Source organism: Mobula hypostoma, chromosome 20, assembly GCF_963921235.1.
Source record: "Mobula hypostoma chromosome 20, sMobHyp1.1, whole genome shotgun sequence".
Taxonomy (NCBI): Eukaryota; Metazoa; Chordata; class Chondrichthyes; order Myliobatiformes; family Myliobatidae; genus Mobula; species Mobula hypostoma.
The window spans coordinates 47940827-47955791 of NC_086116.1; the positions used below are offsets into that span (position 1 = coordinate 47940827).

Here is a 14965-nt window from a genome sequence, read left to right on the forward strand (position 1 = left end):
ATCAAAGGTTACAGGGAGAAGGCTGGGGAGTGGGACTGAGGAGGGAGAGAAAAGATCAGCCATGATTGAATGAAAATGGCAGAGCAGGCTCGATTGGCCGAATGGCCTAATTCTGCTCCTATGTCTTATGGTCTTAACATCACAGGTACATGTCTTTATTAACCCAAAATGTTGTACCAAACTAATTAAATTAATAATCAGATTTCCAACTAAGCTAATCCCTTAATGCCATAAGCCATAAGCCACAATGTCCATAAGCTTACATTTCATGCACATTCATGTGTATCTAAGATCCTTTTGAATGGCTCTATCATATTTGCTTCCACCACCTCAGGCAGTGCATTCCAGGCACTCACATTCTTCTGCGTAAAAATCCTGCCCACACATCTTCTTTGAACACATCCACTCTCTCCTTAAATGCATGCCATCTATATTAGAAATTTCAATCCTGAGAAAATGGTACTCAGTGTACCCTCCATCCATACCTCTCATAATCTTATAAATCTCTATCAGATCTCTCCTCAGCCTCCACCATTCCAAAGTAAACTCCCCAAGTTTGTCCATCCTCTAATAGAACATGCCATCTAATCCAGTCAACATTCTAGTAAGCCTCTTCTGCACCCTCTCCAAAGCTTCAGAATCCTTCCTATAATGAAGTAAGCAGAACTGAATGCAATACTCCAGATGCTGCCCTACTAAACCTACAATACAACTTCCCAACTTTTGCATTCAATTCCCTGACTAATAAAGGCTTGCATGACATATGCCTTCTATATCACCCTATCAGCCCTGGTGGCCACTTTTGGGGACAATGGACTTGGACCCCAAGATCCCTCTGCACATCAGCACTGTTAAGGGTCTTGCCATTGGCAGTGTACTATCCCTTTACATTTGTTTTCCCAAAGTGCAACACTTAGCATTTGACCGAGTTAATATCCCATCTGCCATTTCTTCACCCATATCTGTAGCTGATCTATATCCTGCTGTATCCTTTAACAGTCTTCTACACTATCCACGACACCACCAATCTGCATATCATCTACAAACTTACTAACCTATCCATCTATCTTTTCATCTAGGTCATTTATATATAATCACAAACAGCAGAAGTCCAAGTAAAGGTTCCTGCAGAACACTTCTTGTTTTGGACCTCTAGCTGGAATATATTCCATCAATCACTACCCTCTGAGTTCTATGGGCAAGCTAATTCTGAATCCAAAAGGCCAGTTCACTGAGGATCCCATGCATATTAATCTTCTCAATGAGCATCCATTGAGGGACCTTGTCAACTCCTTAATAAAATCCATGTGAGCAATATCCAAAATTCAACCTTCATGAATTATCTTTATCACCTTTGTGGAAAAAAAAATCAATCAAGAAATTAAGACACAACTTGCTTTGCACAAAACCATACCAGATGTCCCCAGTTAGACCATGTTTTTCCAAATGCTCATAAATCCTATCTGTAAAATCCTCATCAGTCTACAGTTCTGGGATTATCCTTATTCCCTTTCTTGAATAATAGAACAACATTAGCTTACCAGTCCTCTAGGACTTCGCCCATGGCTAGAGAGGATGTGAAGAAATTGGCCAAGGCTGAAGCAGTGTTATTTCCTACCTCTCTCAATAATGTGAAGTTCAGGCCCTGGGGACATTAAGAGACACAACAGCACTTCCTCTTTTATCTTGAAATGTCCTAGCAAATAAGCATGCTGTACACTGGTCTCCCTGTTTTCCACATCGTTTTGCTTGGAAAACACGGATGTAAAATGCCACAGCCTCTGCTTCCCAGCAGGTGTTCCCTTCAGTAGAGCTACTAGGACTTGATGTTTCAATCCCTATGGTAAATTGGCACTCTCGATGTTGGCAGTGGGTTTGGAGTGGTGACAAGGAGGGAGGGTAGGTACGTTATCAGGGTCATCAGGTGGGCATCCTCCTTCTTTGACGTTTCGTTGATAAGCCCACCACGTCTCCAGAGGGCTCAATGGTGCTACCTGGTGTCCCAGATACACCCCCCTCAGTTCCATACCCTCCTGTCTTCATCTTGCAGCCCAGTTGTTGTCTTTCCTTTTAATCCAAATCCAACTGCTGCTTTCTTCTGTTGCATTTGACAGGACTTGATTGCTTGTTGGAGGGAGTAACCCCTCACCCCCATCTTCTTCAATAGACTGGTTGTAGATGTAGCAACGAATCCCCTGCATCCCACTTCTACAGGGAAAATCTTGGTCATCCAGCCATTCTGGGCAGCTTCAGTTGCCAGTTCAGGGTACTTGGTCTTTTTCCTCTCATAAGCTTCTTCGACACCATCTTCCCATGGTACTGTCAATTCCACAACATACGCCAGCTTGGCTGTTGTGGACCACAGGACCATGTCTGGCCGTAGTGTTGTAGCAGCAATGTCTGGGGGGAAACAAGCTCTTTTTCCAAGTCCACGTTCATTTTCCAATCCGAAGCAACCTGTAGAATGCTTACATCCTTTGATGTTATATGGTGCTCTGGTGGTTGACCTGCTGGTACAAATCATGTAATGTGGACATTTCCTGCCGATGTTTCTGGGAGAGCATTTGTGATGATTCGCCTCTGTTCCAAGATTGATGCCAGCTGTCTGAGAACTTGGTTATGCCACCAAGTGTGCCGCCCCTGGGTGAGGCTTGTGGTGCATCCTGTTAAAATTTGCCTTAGTGATCCGGGTGCTTGACAAAGAGAGCAAACAGGGTCTTCTCCCCACCACTGGTTCAGGTTCTGGGGTGTGGGTAGGAGGTCATAAGTGGCCCTGATGACAAAACTTAGCCGCGATCCCTCCATCTCCCAGATGTCATGCCAGCTAAGTTTCCTCTTTTCCAGGCTCTCCCAATTAGTCCAGTGGCCCTACTTGGTCATTGAGACGGCCCTGGCGTGTCGCTCTGCCTCCTCCTGGCATGTCGCTCTGCCTCCTCCTGTCTTCTCAACTCCTCCACCATGAGTCGTCTCTTCTGCATTGATGTTGCCTTGTGCCATTGAAGAGCCTTTGGGACAAGCCTGAGCCCGGCTCTCCCATGTTGGACTTGGCCAACCACATCCCTGAGGCGAAGAGCAGACTTAGCACTCTGAACAGCTTCAGATGGGGTCCACTTCCTCCCCGTTGCCACACGAGGGTGCCACTGTTTGAATAACAGTATCTTCGGATTCAATGAGGGTCATGACCAACCTTGCTTTGGTGCATTTGAATTCTTCCACAAGACTTGCAATTGGTAATTCCAATTTGCCGTTCCCGTACAGTCCAACAGGACTTAAGCGTCATGGAAGTCCAAGCCACTGTTTTACATGTGTGCTGATCATTCTTTCAAGCTTTTCCACTTTGCTGATGGGGATTTCATACCCTGTTAAAGGCCACACGAGTCTTGGGAGTATGCCGAACTGGAAGCACCACAGCTTGGGTTTTCCTGGCAGTCAGGTCTTGTTGATGCGAGCTATGTACATGATGGTATCCTTTTTGGGTTGTTTAAACTGCTCAGTGTCCTTGAGCTTAGCATCATACCATCGGCCCAAGCTCTTCACTGGCATTTCTGAAACAATTGGGACAGGGGTCCCGTCAATCTGAAATATTTTATCCGTGACTTGACCTTTGACGATGGAGATGCTTCTGCACTTGCTGGGTTTGGTCTTCATCCTCGCCCATGTGATGTTTTGATGAAGCTTTTCCAGAAGTTTCTTGGTGCGGGAGACAGTTGTCGTCAGTATCGTTATATTGTCCATATAGGCTCGTATCGGTGGTAACCGTTGACCAAACAGTAGCCCTTTTCCTCCCGCAACCCATTTTGAGGCTCTGATAATGAGCTCCATTGCCATAGTAAAGGCCAATGGGGAGATGGTGCACCCGGCCATGATGCCTACTTCCAGTGGTTGCCACGCTGTGGTGAAGTCTGATGTTGTGAGACAGACTTGCAGATCCTGGAAGTAGTGTTTTACCAGATTTGTTATTGTTGCAGGCACCTGAAAGAATTCAAATGCAGTCCACAGTAGGGAATGAGGAACTGATCCATAGGCGTTGGCCAGGTCGAGGAACAAGACATACAGATCCTTTCTTTCTTTCTTAGCCATCTGGATTTGATGCCATATGACGCTGGTATGTTCAAGGCATCCTGGGAAGCCTGCTATGCCAGCCTTTTGGATTGACGTATCAATGAAATGATTTTGTTTAAGATACTTTGTAAGTCTTTGCGCCAACACGCTGAAAAAGATCTTGCCCTCTATGTTCAGAAGGTTTATTTGGCAAAACTGCTCGATGGTGGACGAATTCTTTTCTTTTGGGATCAGAACTCCCCCCGCTCTTCTCCAGGCTTTGGGGATAATTTGCTTTTCCCACGCAACCCTCATGTTTTTCCAAAGGAATTTCGGAACACCCGGGGTGTTCTTGTAGACACAATACGGAACACCGTTAGGGCCTGGCGCTGATGCCGATCTTGCCTTCTGCACTGCCTCCTTCACCTCGCTCAGCTTGGGAGGGCTGATGTTAAATTGATGTTGTGGGGGTGAGATTGGTGGGATGTCAGCTGGGACAAATATCGGTTCATCTTTTTGCTTATCAAGTGTGGATGATTCTGAGATGTGTTTCAACCTCCTCTTTTGATACTTTCAAGTATCCGCTTCACACATCCTACTCTCTCCCTAGATATCGTCTTGCTCTTGATGTATGCATAGAATGCCTTGGGATTCTTTTTAACCATACTTGTCAAGAACTTTGTGCCCCTCTTGGTATCCCTAAGTCTAATAAGCTCAGGAACAGGTTAATAACTATAGTTCAAAGCAACGATAGCTCTCGGTTTCTCATGTTGAAATTACGCTGACTTATACTTCATTCTTAGCATTCTGACTTTCAGGTACTTGCTGCCCCTAGTTTTGTAGTTCTTGAAATTCATGTTATGATGTTAAGGGTGTTACACGATTGTGTGATAAAACTTTACAAAACACAAAAAGCTGTAAATTGCACCTACAGATTTAGTACATAGAAACGTGACCTACCGCATTCAAGTCATTTGAATTTGAACGGTTAGCTTGTGTCCAATATCTAAACATTTTCAGGTTATTGCTGCTGTTGCTACTTTTCAATAAATTTGATAAATTTTTACTTTGATAGCTCATACATAAGTTAATGCTACTTTAAGTTAACTGAACTTGCGCTTCCAACAAAGATTTGCCTGCAAGGATATTATAAAACCTCTTCAAAAAGACACCATCTGGCAAGGCCCCCCTTAAATTAACCCGTAATGCATAGTATTGATCTCAAAAGATCCATACCAAACTTCCTTTCAAAAGACTTTAGTGTAATCTGATCCCTAAACTTTCTTACTGCATACTTAATGGAAATCAGTGAAAATCTCAAAGGACAAGGAACACACACAAACTTCTGAAGAAGCTCAGCAGGTCAGGCAGCATCTATGGAAAAGAGTAAACAGTCAGTGTTTCAGGCCAAGACCTTGACTGTTTACTCTTTTCCATAGATGCTGCCTGACCTGCTGAGTTCTTCCAGCATTTTGTGCGTGTTGCTTGGATTTCCAGCATCTGCAGATTTTCTCATCCTTGTGTTACTGAAAGAACAAGGACAGCTTTAGTTTTTCATAGCAAATTTGAGCCAGGAATATCATCACAACTCTTTCTGTAATTTTACCAAAGATAAATCCCCAATTAACATGCAAGTATCATATTGCAGGAGACAGTATAATATCAGAGTAGAAGTAATTATGAAGAAATTTCCAACTTTTGTATTAAAAGAAATCAACTTTGACAAGATGTCCCATTATTTGGGACAGATCCAGGTAGCCTTTATTCTGCTGGGCATCAGTGAATATCTTGATTTTGTTCGGTTTTGTTGTGTAATTATATTTCACGCATCTTTGTTAACCTTCCCAAACTGACTGGCCCATTTTCCTCTTACTTGTAGTTGGCTTAAAAACTAGAACCAATGAAAATCTGCTTTTTACAGGTTCCTCCCACCTCCAAAATGGATAGTGGGAGCCAGGAAAATAAAAAGATGGTGAGGACAATATTTTATTAAGCAAGTCATGTTTAGAGTACTGTACACAAATGTTTATATACAAAATTAAGTAAAAATGTAGTCCTAGTCATTAAATAATTTTTACATATCTAATTTCATTGGTCTTGAGTTCTCAGAATTCTTACGTTCTGCACTAGATGCCAAAAGAAGTAGTTGCAAATAGTCTGTAATCACATTTGTTTAAACTTTTATTAATGTACTTGTTTTTATATATTTATCTTCAGTTACTAGAAATTTTATATTAATGTACAAATTAAGAGAATTTTAAATAAGCCATGAATCTGAAAATTTGAATTTAAATTAGTAATATCTAAATTTACAACTGGCAAATTACACTCCAAAACAAGATTATATTTTTTGAGTCCAAGCCTACACTGAACCTTTTATTATCATTTTAGCAGACAACTACAGCTCCTGGAATGCCTCCACTGCAGGCTCCCCTAGCCTGTCGGAAATAACCATGATCCCCGACGATCAGATAGCACCATCATCATCATTGCATTCTGCTCCAACCTGTGATTCCATTCACCAGCTACCCCCAGAGACGTTATGGGATACTAAGAAAGAACATGACATTGTGAGAAGGGAGCACTTTGTAGATCACAATGAGAGAAGAAATAGATTGGAGAGCCCTAGCAGAGTAGACAAGTTGAAGCAGCATCGAACTTCTAAAAAGAACATTGCAAGGCTCTCTACAGAAAACAGCAAAAGGAAAGATGGTGGCAGGACCACCTCTGAAAACAGAGCAACTGGAAGGAAATGCTTTACAGAGAAAAAACTGGGGGAGGACAAGTTTGACAAGAGAAGCAATGAGAAACATAAACGTGGTAGATCCATGTCGCCAGCTTCCAGGAGGGGAAGGTCTCCTGGCTTAAAGGAAGATCACAAAGTTGCAGATATCAGTGAGAGAAAATTGCTGGAAACACATAAAAACAAAATAAAAGCAGATTTTAGCTTACAGACTAATACTGGAGAAATTGGTAATTTCCACGAAAATGCCTTAGAACAGGTCAACAAAGACCTTGATGGAAGACCCCAAAAGACCTCCAGTGAGAAGCATCCACACTCAAATCTTGCTATTCAAGGTAATAACACTGTATCTCGGAAATCAACCGTCTCGCCTGGGCCATGGAAAATCCCTGGTTCCGATCGATATCCTAGTACGCTTAAACCTAGTGCTGCCACCACAGGCAGATAAACTGTTTATATGTTATCTCCCCACTGTAGTATAGATGCAGGATGTTATCTCACTATTTCCTCTAATCAGATTATTTATCTTGTACTTTTAACTTAATTTGAACCAGTCACCCAGCCTTATAAACTGGAAGCATTTGCATTAACAATATAATAGGAATAATATTCTTTGGGCATGAAAGATTTTTTTGAATAAAAGTACAACCAGCGGTATTTTGAGACTTCAGTAAACGGAAGTTGTATTGCTGCGACTCTTGCTGTAGGACCATTGAAAAACTCGTGAACTGTGTGGATCAGTGCAGTGTGATTATGTTGGTAGCTTAACCTCCATGAGCAAGAACAATATTGGTGCTTTAGTTTCTAAAACAAAATATATGAAGGATTTGCTTCATCTGTATGCTGTAGTCACATGTATGGTATCAGTAATCTTTGTATAGTGGGGACATTGGTTGTTAAGAGTCTGGCCTTAAGTAAAACTGCACTGACGAAAGAGGCACTGAAGTAAAGTAGAAGTCTGAATTTTTGTAAATAATCAATTTTCAAACAAATGCCTAGCCCAGGGGTTAAAGTTATTCTAAATAATGCCAGGGCCTTGTTACTAAGAGTAACACAAGCTAACATATTCAAATTAAATGGCATCATATCTCAAAAGTACTCCACCCTTATATTCTTATCAGTGAACCAAGCACAAAAGTAGTGTAAGAGCAAGAAGTGGAAGTGATTTTCTTTTAACTTAGGGGAACCTGAACAAGGTTCTGTCTACTTTATCCTCTGGCCTAGCCATAACCTGGTTTCTGCCATTAAAAATCTACAGTATTATCAGGTTTTGGACAATGCTTCCGTATTGTAGTGCACGTACCTGTATTACTCTCTGGTTTTAGATTCATGAAAAACTGGGATTACGATTGCATAAGCAAACTATATTTTGCACAACTCACAGCTGTTACTTGTGCAATAATTGCTGTATGCTGTCTGTAATCAAAATGATCTGTGAACATGGCACGTCACTTATCCTTTGGATCAGTATTGCTGTCTAGTGTTAGCTGTGAATTTACCTTGTACAGTATCTATAAATATGATTCCATGTATTATTAGTCACAAAGACTGTAAGTGAGCAACTATTTTTATGAAATGCACCACAATGGATAAATTAACTTTTACAGAAATCTTGTTTATGATATTCTATCTGAAACACTGTCAAATAAAATGCATACTCTATAATGAGTGTTTTCTTGGGGACTTCCAACATCTTTTATCTCTGAAAATAAGATTTACTGACCTTTAAGACTTGTATTCACATTCATGATGTTATGTATATTTATTTATTGTGTTGTTCAAGCTCTTGTTGTGTTTCAGTTTTCTATTACTGTTATGTTCTACCAACACCCGTTATTCAAGACTCTGTTAGGGCCTTTCAGATATTAGAACATTGGCAGTTAACACCCTTTCTCTTGTCTTTGAGAATTGCTATTTATGAACCGATTACAAAGGGGCTCAATTTTTTTCAATGGCATGAAAAGACTTATCAAGACAGATCATAGCATACAAAGCATTTTTCAAAACATTGTGTTGGGAAACACTTTGCATCAGATGATCAAGGTGCAGAAATTGCAGGGGCCCTAGCAGAGATATTTAAGTCATCCTTAGCAATAGATGAGGTGTCAGAGGATTGGAGGATAGCTAATGTTGTTCCTCTATTTAAGAAAGACTCTAAAGGTAAACCACGAGATTGTAGGCAGGTGAGCCTGACATTAGTAGTGGGAAAGTTCTTGGAAGGTATTTATTGAAAGGGACTAGATATATGAGTATTTAGATAGACATGGACTGATTAGGGATAGTCAGCCTGGCTTTGTGTGTGACAGGTCATGTCTAACCAATCTTAACATTTTTTTGAGGAAGCTACCAGGAAAATTGATGAAGGTTAAGCATTGAGCAGTGGATATTGTCCACATGGACTTCAGCAAGGCATTTCACAAGGTGCCAAATAGGAGGTTAGTCAAGAAGGTTCAGTTGCGTGGCATTCAAGATGAAGTAGTAAATTAGATTAGAGATTGGCTTTGCGGGATAAGGCAGAGAGTGCTAGTAGATGATTGCCTCTCTGACTGGAGGCTTGTGACTAGTGAAGAATTGCAGGGACTACTGCAGGGTCCGTTGTTTGTTATCTATATCAACAATCTGGATGATAATGTTATTAACTGGCTTAGCAGATTTGCAGATGACACCAAGATTGGGGTGTAGTGGACAGCAAAGAAGAATATTAAAGCTTCCAGCGGGATCTGGACCAGCTGGAAAAAATGTGCTGAAAAATGGAACTTAAGGCAGACAAGTGTGAGGTGTTGCACTTTGTAAGGACCAATCAGTGTAGGTCAGGGCACTGAGGAGTGTGGTAGAACAAAAGAGCCTGGGAATACAAATCCATAATTCATTGAAAGTGGTGTCACAGATAGATAGGGTCATAAAGAAAGCCTTTGACACATAGGCCTTCATAGACCAAAGTATTAAGTACAGGATGTTACGTTGAATTTGTATAAGACATTGGCCTAATTTGGAATACTGTGTGCAGTTTTGGTTACCTCCCTACAGGAAAAATGTAAGATTGAAAGAGCACAGAGAAAATTTACAAGGATGTTGCCGGGACTGGAAGACCTAAGTTATAAGGAAAGATTGAATAGATTACAACTTTATTTCTTGGAACATAGAAGACTGAGGAAAGATTTGATAATGGTGTATAAAATTATGAGGGGTATAGATAGGGTAAATGCAAGCAGGTTTTTCCACTGAGGTTGTGTGACTATAACTAGAGATGAGGGTTAAGGGTGAACAGTAAAACATTTAAAGGGAAAATGAGGGAAAATATCACCTAGCAGGTGATGAATGTGGAAGAAGCTACCATCGCAAGTGGTAGATGTAATTTTGATTTCACGTTTAAGAGAAGTTTGGATGGGTACATGGATGGGAGGGATATGGAGGACTATGGTTATGGTGCAGGTCGATGGTTTGGTACAGACTAAATGGGCCGAAGAGCCTGTTTCTGTTCTGTAGTTTTCTATGACTATGACCAATTATGGAGAAGCATAGGTTTGGTCCTTGCGATTGAGATTCTAAATAATAGAAAGGCCAATTTTGATGGCATCAGAAAGGATCTAGAAAGTGTGAACTGAGATAGGTTGATTTCAAGCAAAGGTGCTTGTTAAGTGGGAGGACTTCAAAAGTGAAATTTTGAGAGAACAGAATTTGTATGTCGGGATGAGGTTTTGATGTTGGCGTGTCATGCCCTTTTCCGTCCAAACATAGCAGTGTGCATTTTTGCCAAAAAGTTCAATTTTTGTCCCTTCTCTCCACAGAACATTGCTTGTTGTGCTCTTGGTGTGATCTCTGCAGGACACCCACTCCTAGTGAGAGTAGCAACAGTACTGAATTTCCTCCATTTGTAGGTAAATTTTCTTCCTGTGGACTGATGGACACTCAGGTCTTTAGAAACACTTTTGTAGCCTTTTCCAGCTTCATGCATCTCTACAGTTCTTCAAAGGTTCTCTGAAAGTTGTTTTGATTGAGGTGTGCTGCACATAATCGGGTCTTTCTTGAGAAGAGCAGGCTCTGTCAGTAACCTGACTTTAGTGTGTCTTTTTGAAAGGTCAGGGCACCTCTAAGACCCACACCGCTAAGCTCATCTAGTTGATTTGAACACCGGACTCCAAGTAGCTTTTGTAAACAACATTACCCCAGAGGTTCACATAATTTTTGGAACCTAGACTGATGGTTGAAATGGTGCACTCAGTATTGATGAGAAGTACAATTGTTTGTGTGTTATTAGTTTAGGCAGATTGTGTTTGTCTATTGTTGTGACTTAGATGAAGATCAGACCAAATTTTATGAGTAATTAATACAGAAAACCAAGTAATTGCAAAGGGTTCACAAACTTTTTCTTGCAACTGTAGCAGGTATAGGATGGAACAAATGAGGTACTTGTCGAGCATATGAAATGCAAGAGGACACTTCTCTTGAAGGAAATCAGGAGAGCTAAAAGAAGACATGAGGTTGCTCTAGCAGGCAAGGCGAAGGAGAATCTCAAGAGCTTCTGCAGATGTGTTTAGAGCAAAAGAATAGCAAGGGACAAAATTGGTCTTAAAGATCAGAGTAGTCATCTATGCATAGGGGCAAAAGAGATGAAGGAGATCTTAAACAGATTTTTTGCATCTATGTTTACTCAGGAGACGGAGACGGATGCAGAGTCTATAGAAGTGAAACAAAGCAGCAATGAGGTTATAGGCTGTATACTGATTTCAGAGGAGGGGGTGTTTGCTGTCTTGAGGCAAATTAGGGTGGATAAATCCCAGGGCCTGACCTCAGACCTTGCAGGGGCTCTAACAGAGGTAGTTAAAATGTCCTTAGAAACAGGTGAGATGCCAGAGAATAAGAGGATGGCTAATGTTGTTCTGTTATTTATGAAAGGCTCTGGGTAAGTTATTGGAAGGTATTCTAAGGGATTGGATATATAGGTGTTTGAATAGATAGGGACTCATTATGTGTAGTTAACTTAGCTTTGTACATGGTAGGTCATTTTTAACTAATTTTATAGAATTTTTCAAGGAAGTTACCAGGAAGGTAGTGGATATTGTTTACATGGACTTCTGCAAGGCCTTTAACAAGATCCCGCATAGGAAGTTGGTCAGGTAGGTTCAGTCGCTTGGCATTTAGGATAAGGTAGTTAATTGGAATAGACATTGGCTTTGTAGGACAGGCCAGGGAGTAGTAGTAGATGGTGGCACAGGGATTGCTGTTAGGTCCATTGTTTGTCATCTATATCAACAATCTGGATGATAATATGGTTAACGGGATCAGCAAATTTGTAGATGACACCAAGAATGGGGACATAGTGGTCACTGAGGAAGACTATCAAAGTTTGCAGTGGGATCTGGACCAGCTGAAAAAATAGCAGATGGAATTTAATAGAGACAAGTGTGAAACATAACTATGCATCACTAACTACTTTGCTAAGTTTTATAACATTGTACAAATGGAAAAAAAAGTTTGACATTTTTCATGATCCATGCCCTAATTATCTGTTACTTATTGCCCAAGAGGATACTGTGCTGTTTCTTGAACCACAGCCCCATTCTTCTGGCAGAGGGGCGAATACATTTTTAGACGATTTGGAGTCTTCAGAAAATCAGAGGCATTTTTAACAAACTTACTCCAGAGAAGTTTGACAAGCTATGCCTTGAGCTCCTTAAAGTGGGTGTAGACTCAAAACTGGTCCTAAAAGGATCATTTTACTAATACTGACATTTTCAATAGGAAAAAAGGACTGACAATATATTTCCACATCTGCATGGAGGAAAACCTGCAGGTGGTGGTGTTCCCATATACCTGCTGTTCAGCTTCCCTTATAGTATAGTCACAATTTGGGAGATGCTGTTGGAGCAATGAAGCAAATAATTGTATATTTTCAAATGCTGCACTTTGTAGACAGTATGTGCCAGTGTTCTAGGAAATCAATGCTTAGGTTGCAGGATGGGATAGCATTCAAGCAGCCTGCAGTGTCTTGAATAGTGTTGCGTGTTTTTGGTGCTGCACTCATGCTAGCACGTGGAAACTCAGCAAATGAGGTCCTTCAGCCTACTCCATGATTCAACTATATTTTATCTCACTAATACACAATTTGGGTACAACATCTACACTTGTAGTTTGTTCCTTATCCAATAAAGGCAAACATTCCAGTTGCTTTGTGGCCAACTTGCAAAAGCAGTAAGTAATTATGTGAATTAAACACCGAGACAGCCAGGTCATTCTGAACAACAATTCCCAACAGCCCCTCCCCCTATTTCATCTGCTCATCATCCACTTGTACCGGGTCCCCTCCTCCTCCTGGTCTCATCTTCCCACCCACCTCCCTTATATGGTTCCCTGCTCCACCTTCCATTCCCATTGGATTTCATCACTTTGTCACTTCTAAGCTTCTGTTGCTATTTCTACCATCCTATCCTCCATCTGCTTATCACTCCTCCTCATCAGGATCCACCTATCACTTGCTAGCCCATGCTCCAGCCTTCTCGCCTCTATCAGTTCAGATGATGAGTTTCAACCCAAAACATCAACTGTCCATTTCCTGCCTTTCTGAATTCCTCCAGATTCCAGCATCAGCAGTCTCTTCTATCTTTATTAACAATTCCTAATATCTCTACTCAGCTCTTTTACTTCTATGAAAGCAAATGACCTCACATTTTTCCACATTGTGCTCCATCTGCCATGTTATTTACCTAGTCACTAAGCTTATCCATATCCCCTGATAGCCTTTTGTCACCATTCATCTCTCACATGGCTTTATGTCACTAACAAACTTGTGAATATTTAAGTTGGTACCTGTGGCACTGCAAGGAGCAGCTCACAGCCACTTTTGAGAGCAATGAGGTAAGGGCAGTCTGCTGGCACTAGCTATAGCGTCCACACCTTCATATGAATTTTGATAATTTTTTAACACTGTACTAAAATATATCTTTTACAAGTGCTGTTGACTCCAGAAGCCGAGATTTCTGAGGATACACTGCCACAGGATTGTGTATGACATACACCAACACAGAATCTTGCACTTCGGTGGATTCAGTCAAGTGATTATTTGGGTTTGCACGATGATTCACAGTTCATAAGTCAACAAGGGACACTAGCATATCTGACAATTGTAGGTGCTAGCATTTAGTTATATCACTGGGTGTGAATTGTGATTAGCAGATGATAACGCGTGTCAAAAAAGTTGAACAATTTTAAACTGGATGTGGTGCCCTCTCTCCTTACCCATTTCTGTCCCTCAGCTAAAATCTAAAATCTTCTGCTGGTTAAGGCTTCTGTTGGAGCACCTTTTGCTGAGGCTGTTGCAGGCTTCAGTGACTGGAAATCTTCAACCGAGAGCAGTTCAAAAGAAGCTTTGCCATCTATAGCAAAGACACTCCTATTCACCATCTGGCACACCAATTGCTTCATGCTGCTCATGGAACTAATTGATTAACAGAGTTCCTCACAAATGGTCATTTGGCCTCGTTTAACCAGGCCTATCTTGGCCCAGCAACTATGTTTGCATCACCTTTAATATAGTTAAGTATCTAATACAGAAAAGTAATTAGAATGTACTATTAACCTGTGGGCTAGAAAACATGGCCAAAAGTTAGAGATTAGTTTTGAAAAGCATCTTAATGAAGGAGCTTGATGTAGTGAGGCAATCCCATTGCACGAGTACTGGGATTCAGAAAGCTGTAAGCAGTGCTGCCAAGGATAAAGTAACTAAAGATAAGTACATACAACATTCCAGAAAGAGATCAAACAGCTTAGACTGCGCAGTATGAAAGACGAATGTTACTGATAGGAAATCTGGCACATCTGCAAGAATTTAAGAGCAGATGTCTTCTGAAAGTGCTCATATATAACCCAAAATGGAGCAAATTCTCGAATGCAGTCAAACAATGTTTTGGGCTTCTATTTCATGAGTCCTAGTTCATGAATGAACAAGAAAGTGAGAACTGGATACCAACACGTCAACCACGCCTCTCAAACCCATGAGCAAGGACAAGGTCCCCAGGCACAGGAAATGCTACCACTCTCCAAGTTGCCCACCATCTTGATTCTGAAACATACTCCAACGTCACTGGGTTGAAATTCTGGAATTCTCTATCTGACAGTATTGTAGGAGTATCTTCACTACAAGGGTACTTTTTACTTTGCCGTTGTGCTATTGTGTTCCAGGAT

The 14965-nt window shown here is 41.1% G+C and overlaps 1 protein-coding gene across 12 annotated transcripts in view; it reads left to right on the forward strand.

The window, feature by feature from the left end:
• Positions 1-8440, forward strand: part of magi2a (membrane associated guanylate kinase, WW and PDZ domain containing 2a) — a 600063-nt gene extending 591623 nt beyond the window's left edge. For 4 of the 12 annotated variants that reach the window (XM_063072811.1, XM_063072813.1, XM_063072815.1 and 1 more), the window contains one exon: positions 6433-8440. In XM_063072811.1, the coding sequence (XP_062928881.1) occupies positions 6433-7232 (800 nt within the window). In that variant the 3' untranslated portion in view covers positions 7233-8440. Of the gene's footprint in view, positions 1-5962; positions 6014-6432 lie in introns of all 12 variants that reach the window. The other 8 variants (XM_063072817.1, XM_063072819.1, XM_063072812.1 and 5 more) reach the window with 6 other exon arrangements.
• The last annotated feature ends 6525 nt before the right edge of the window (positions 8441-14965 follow it).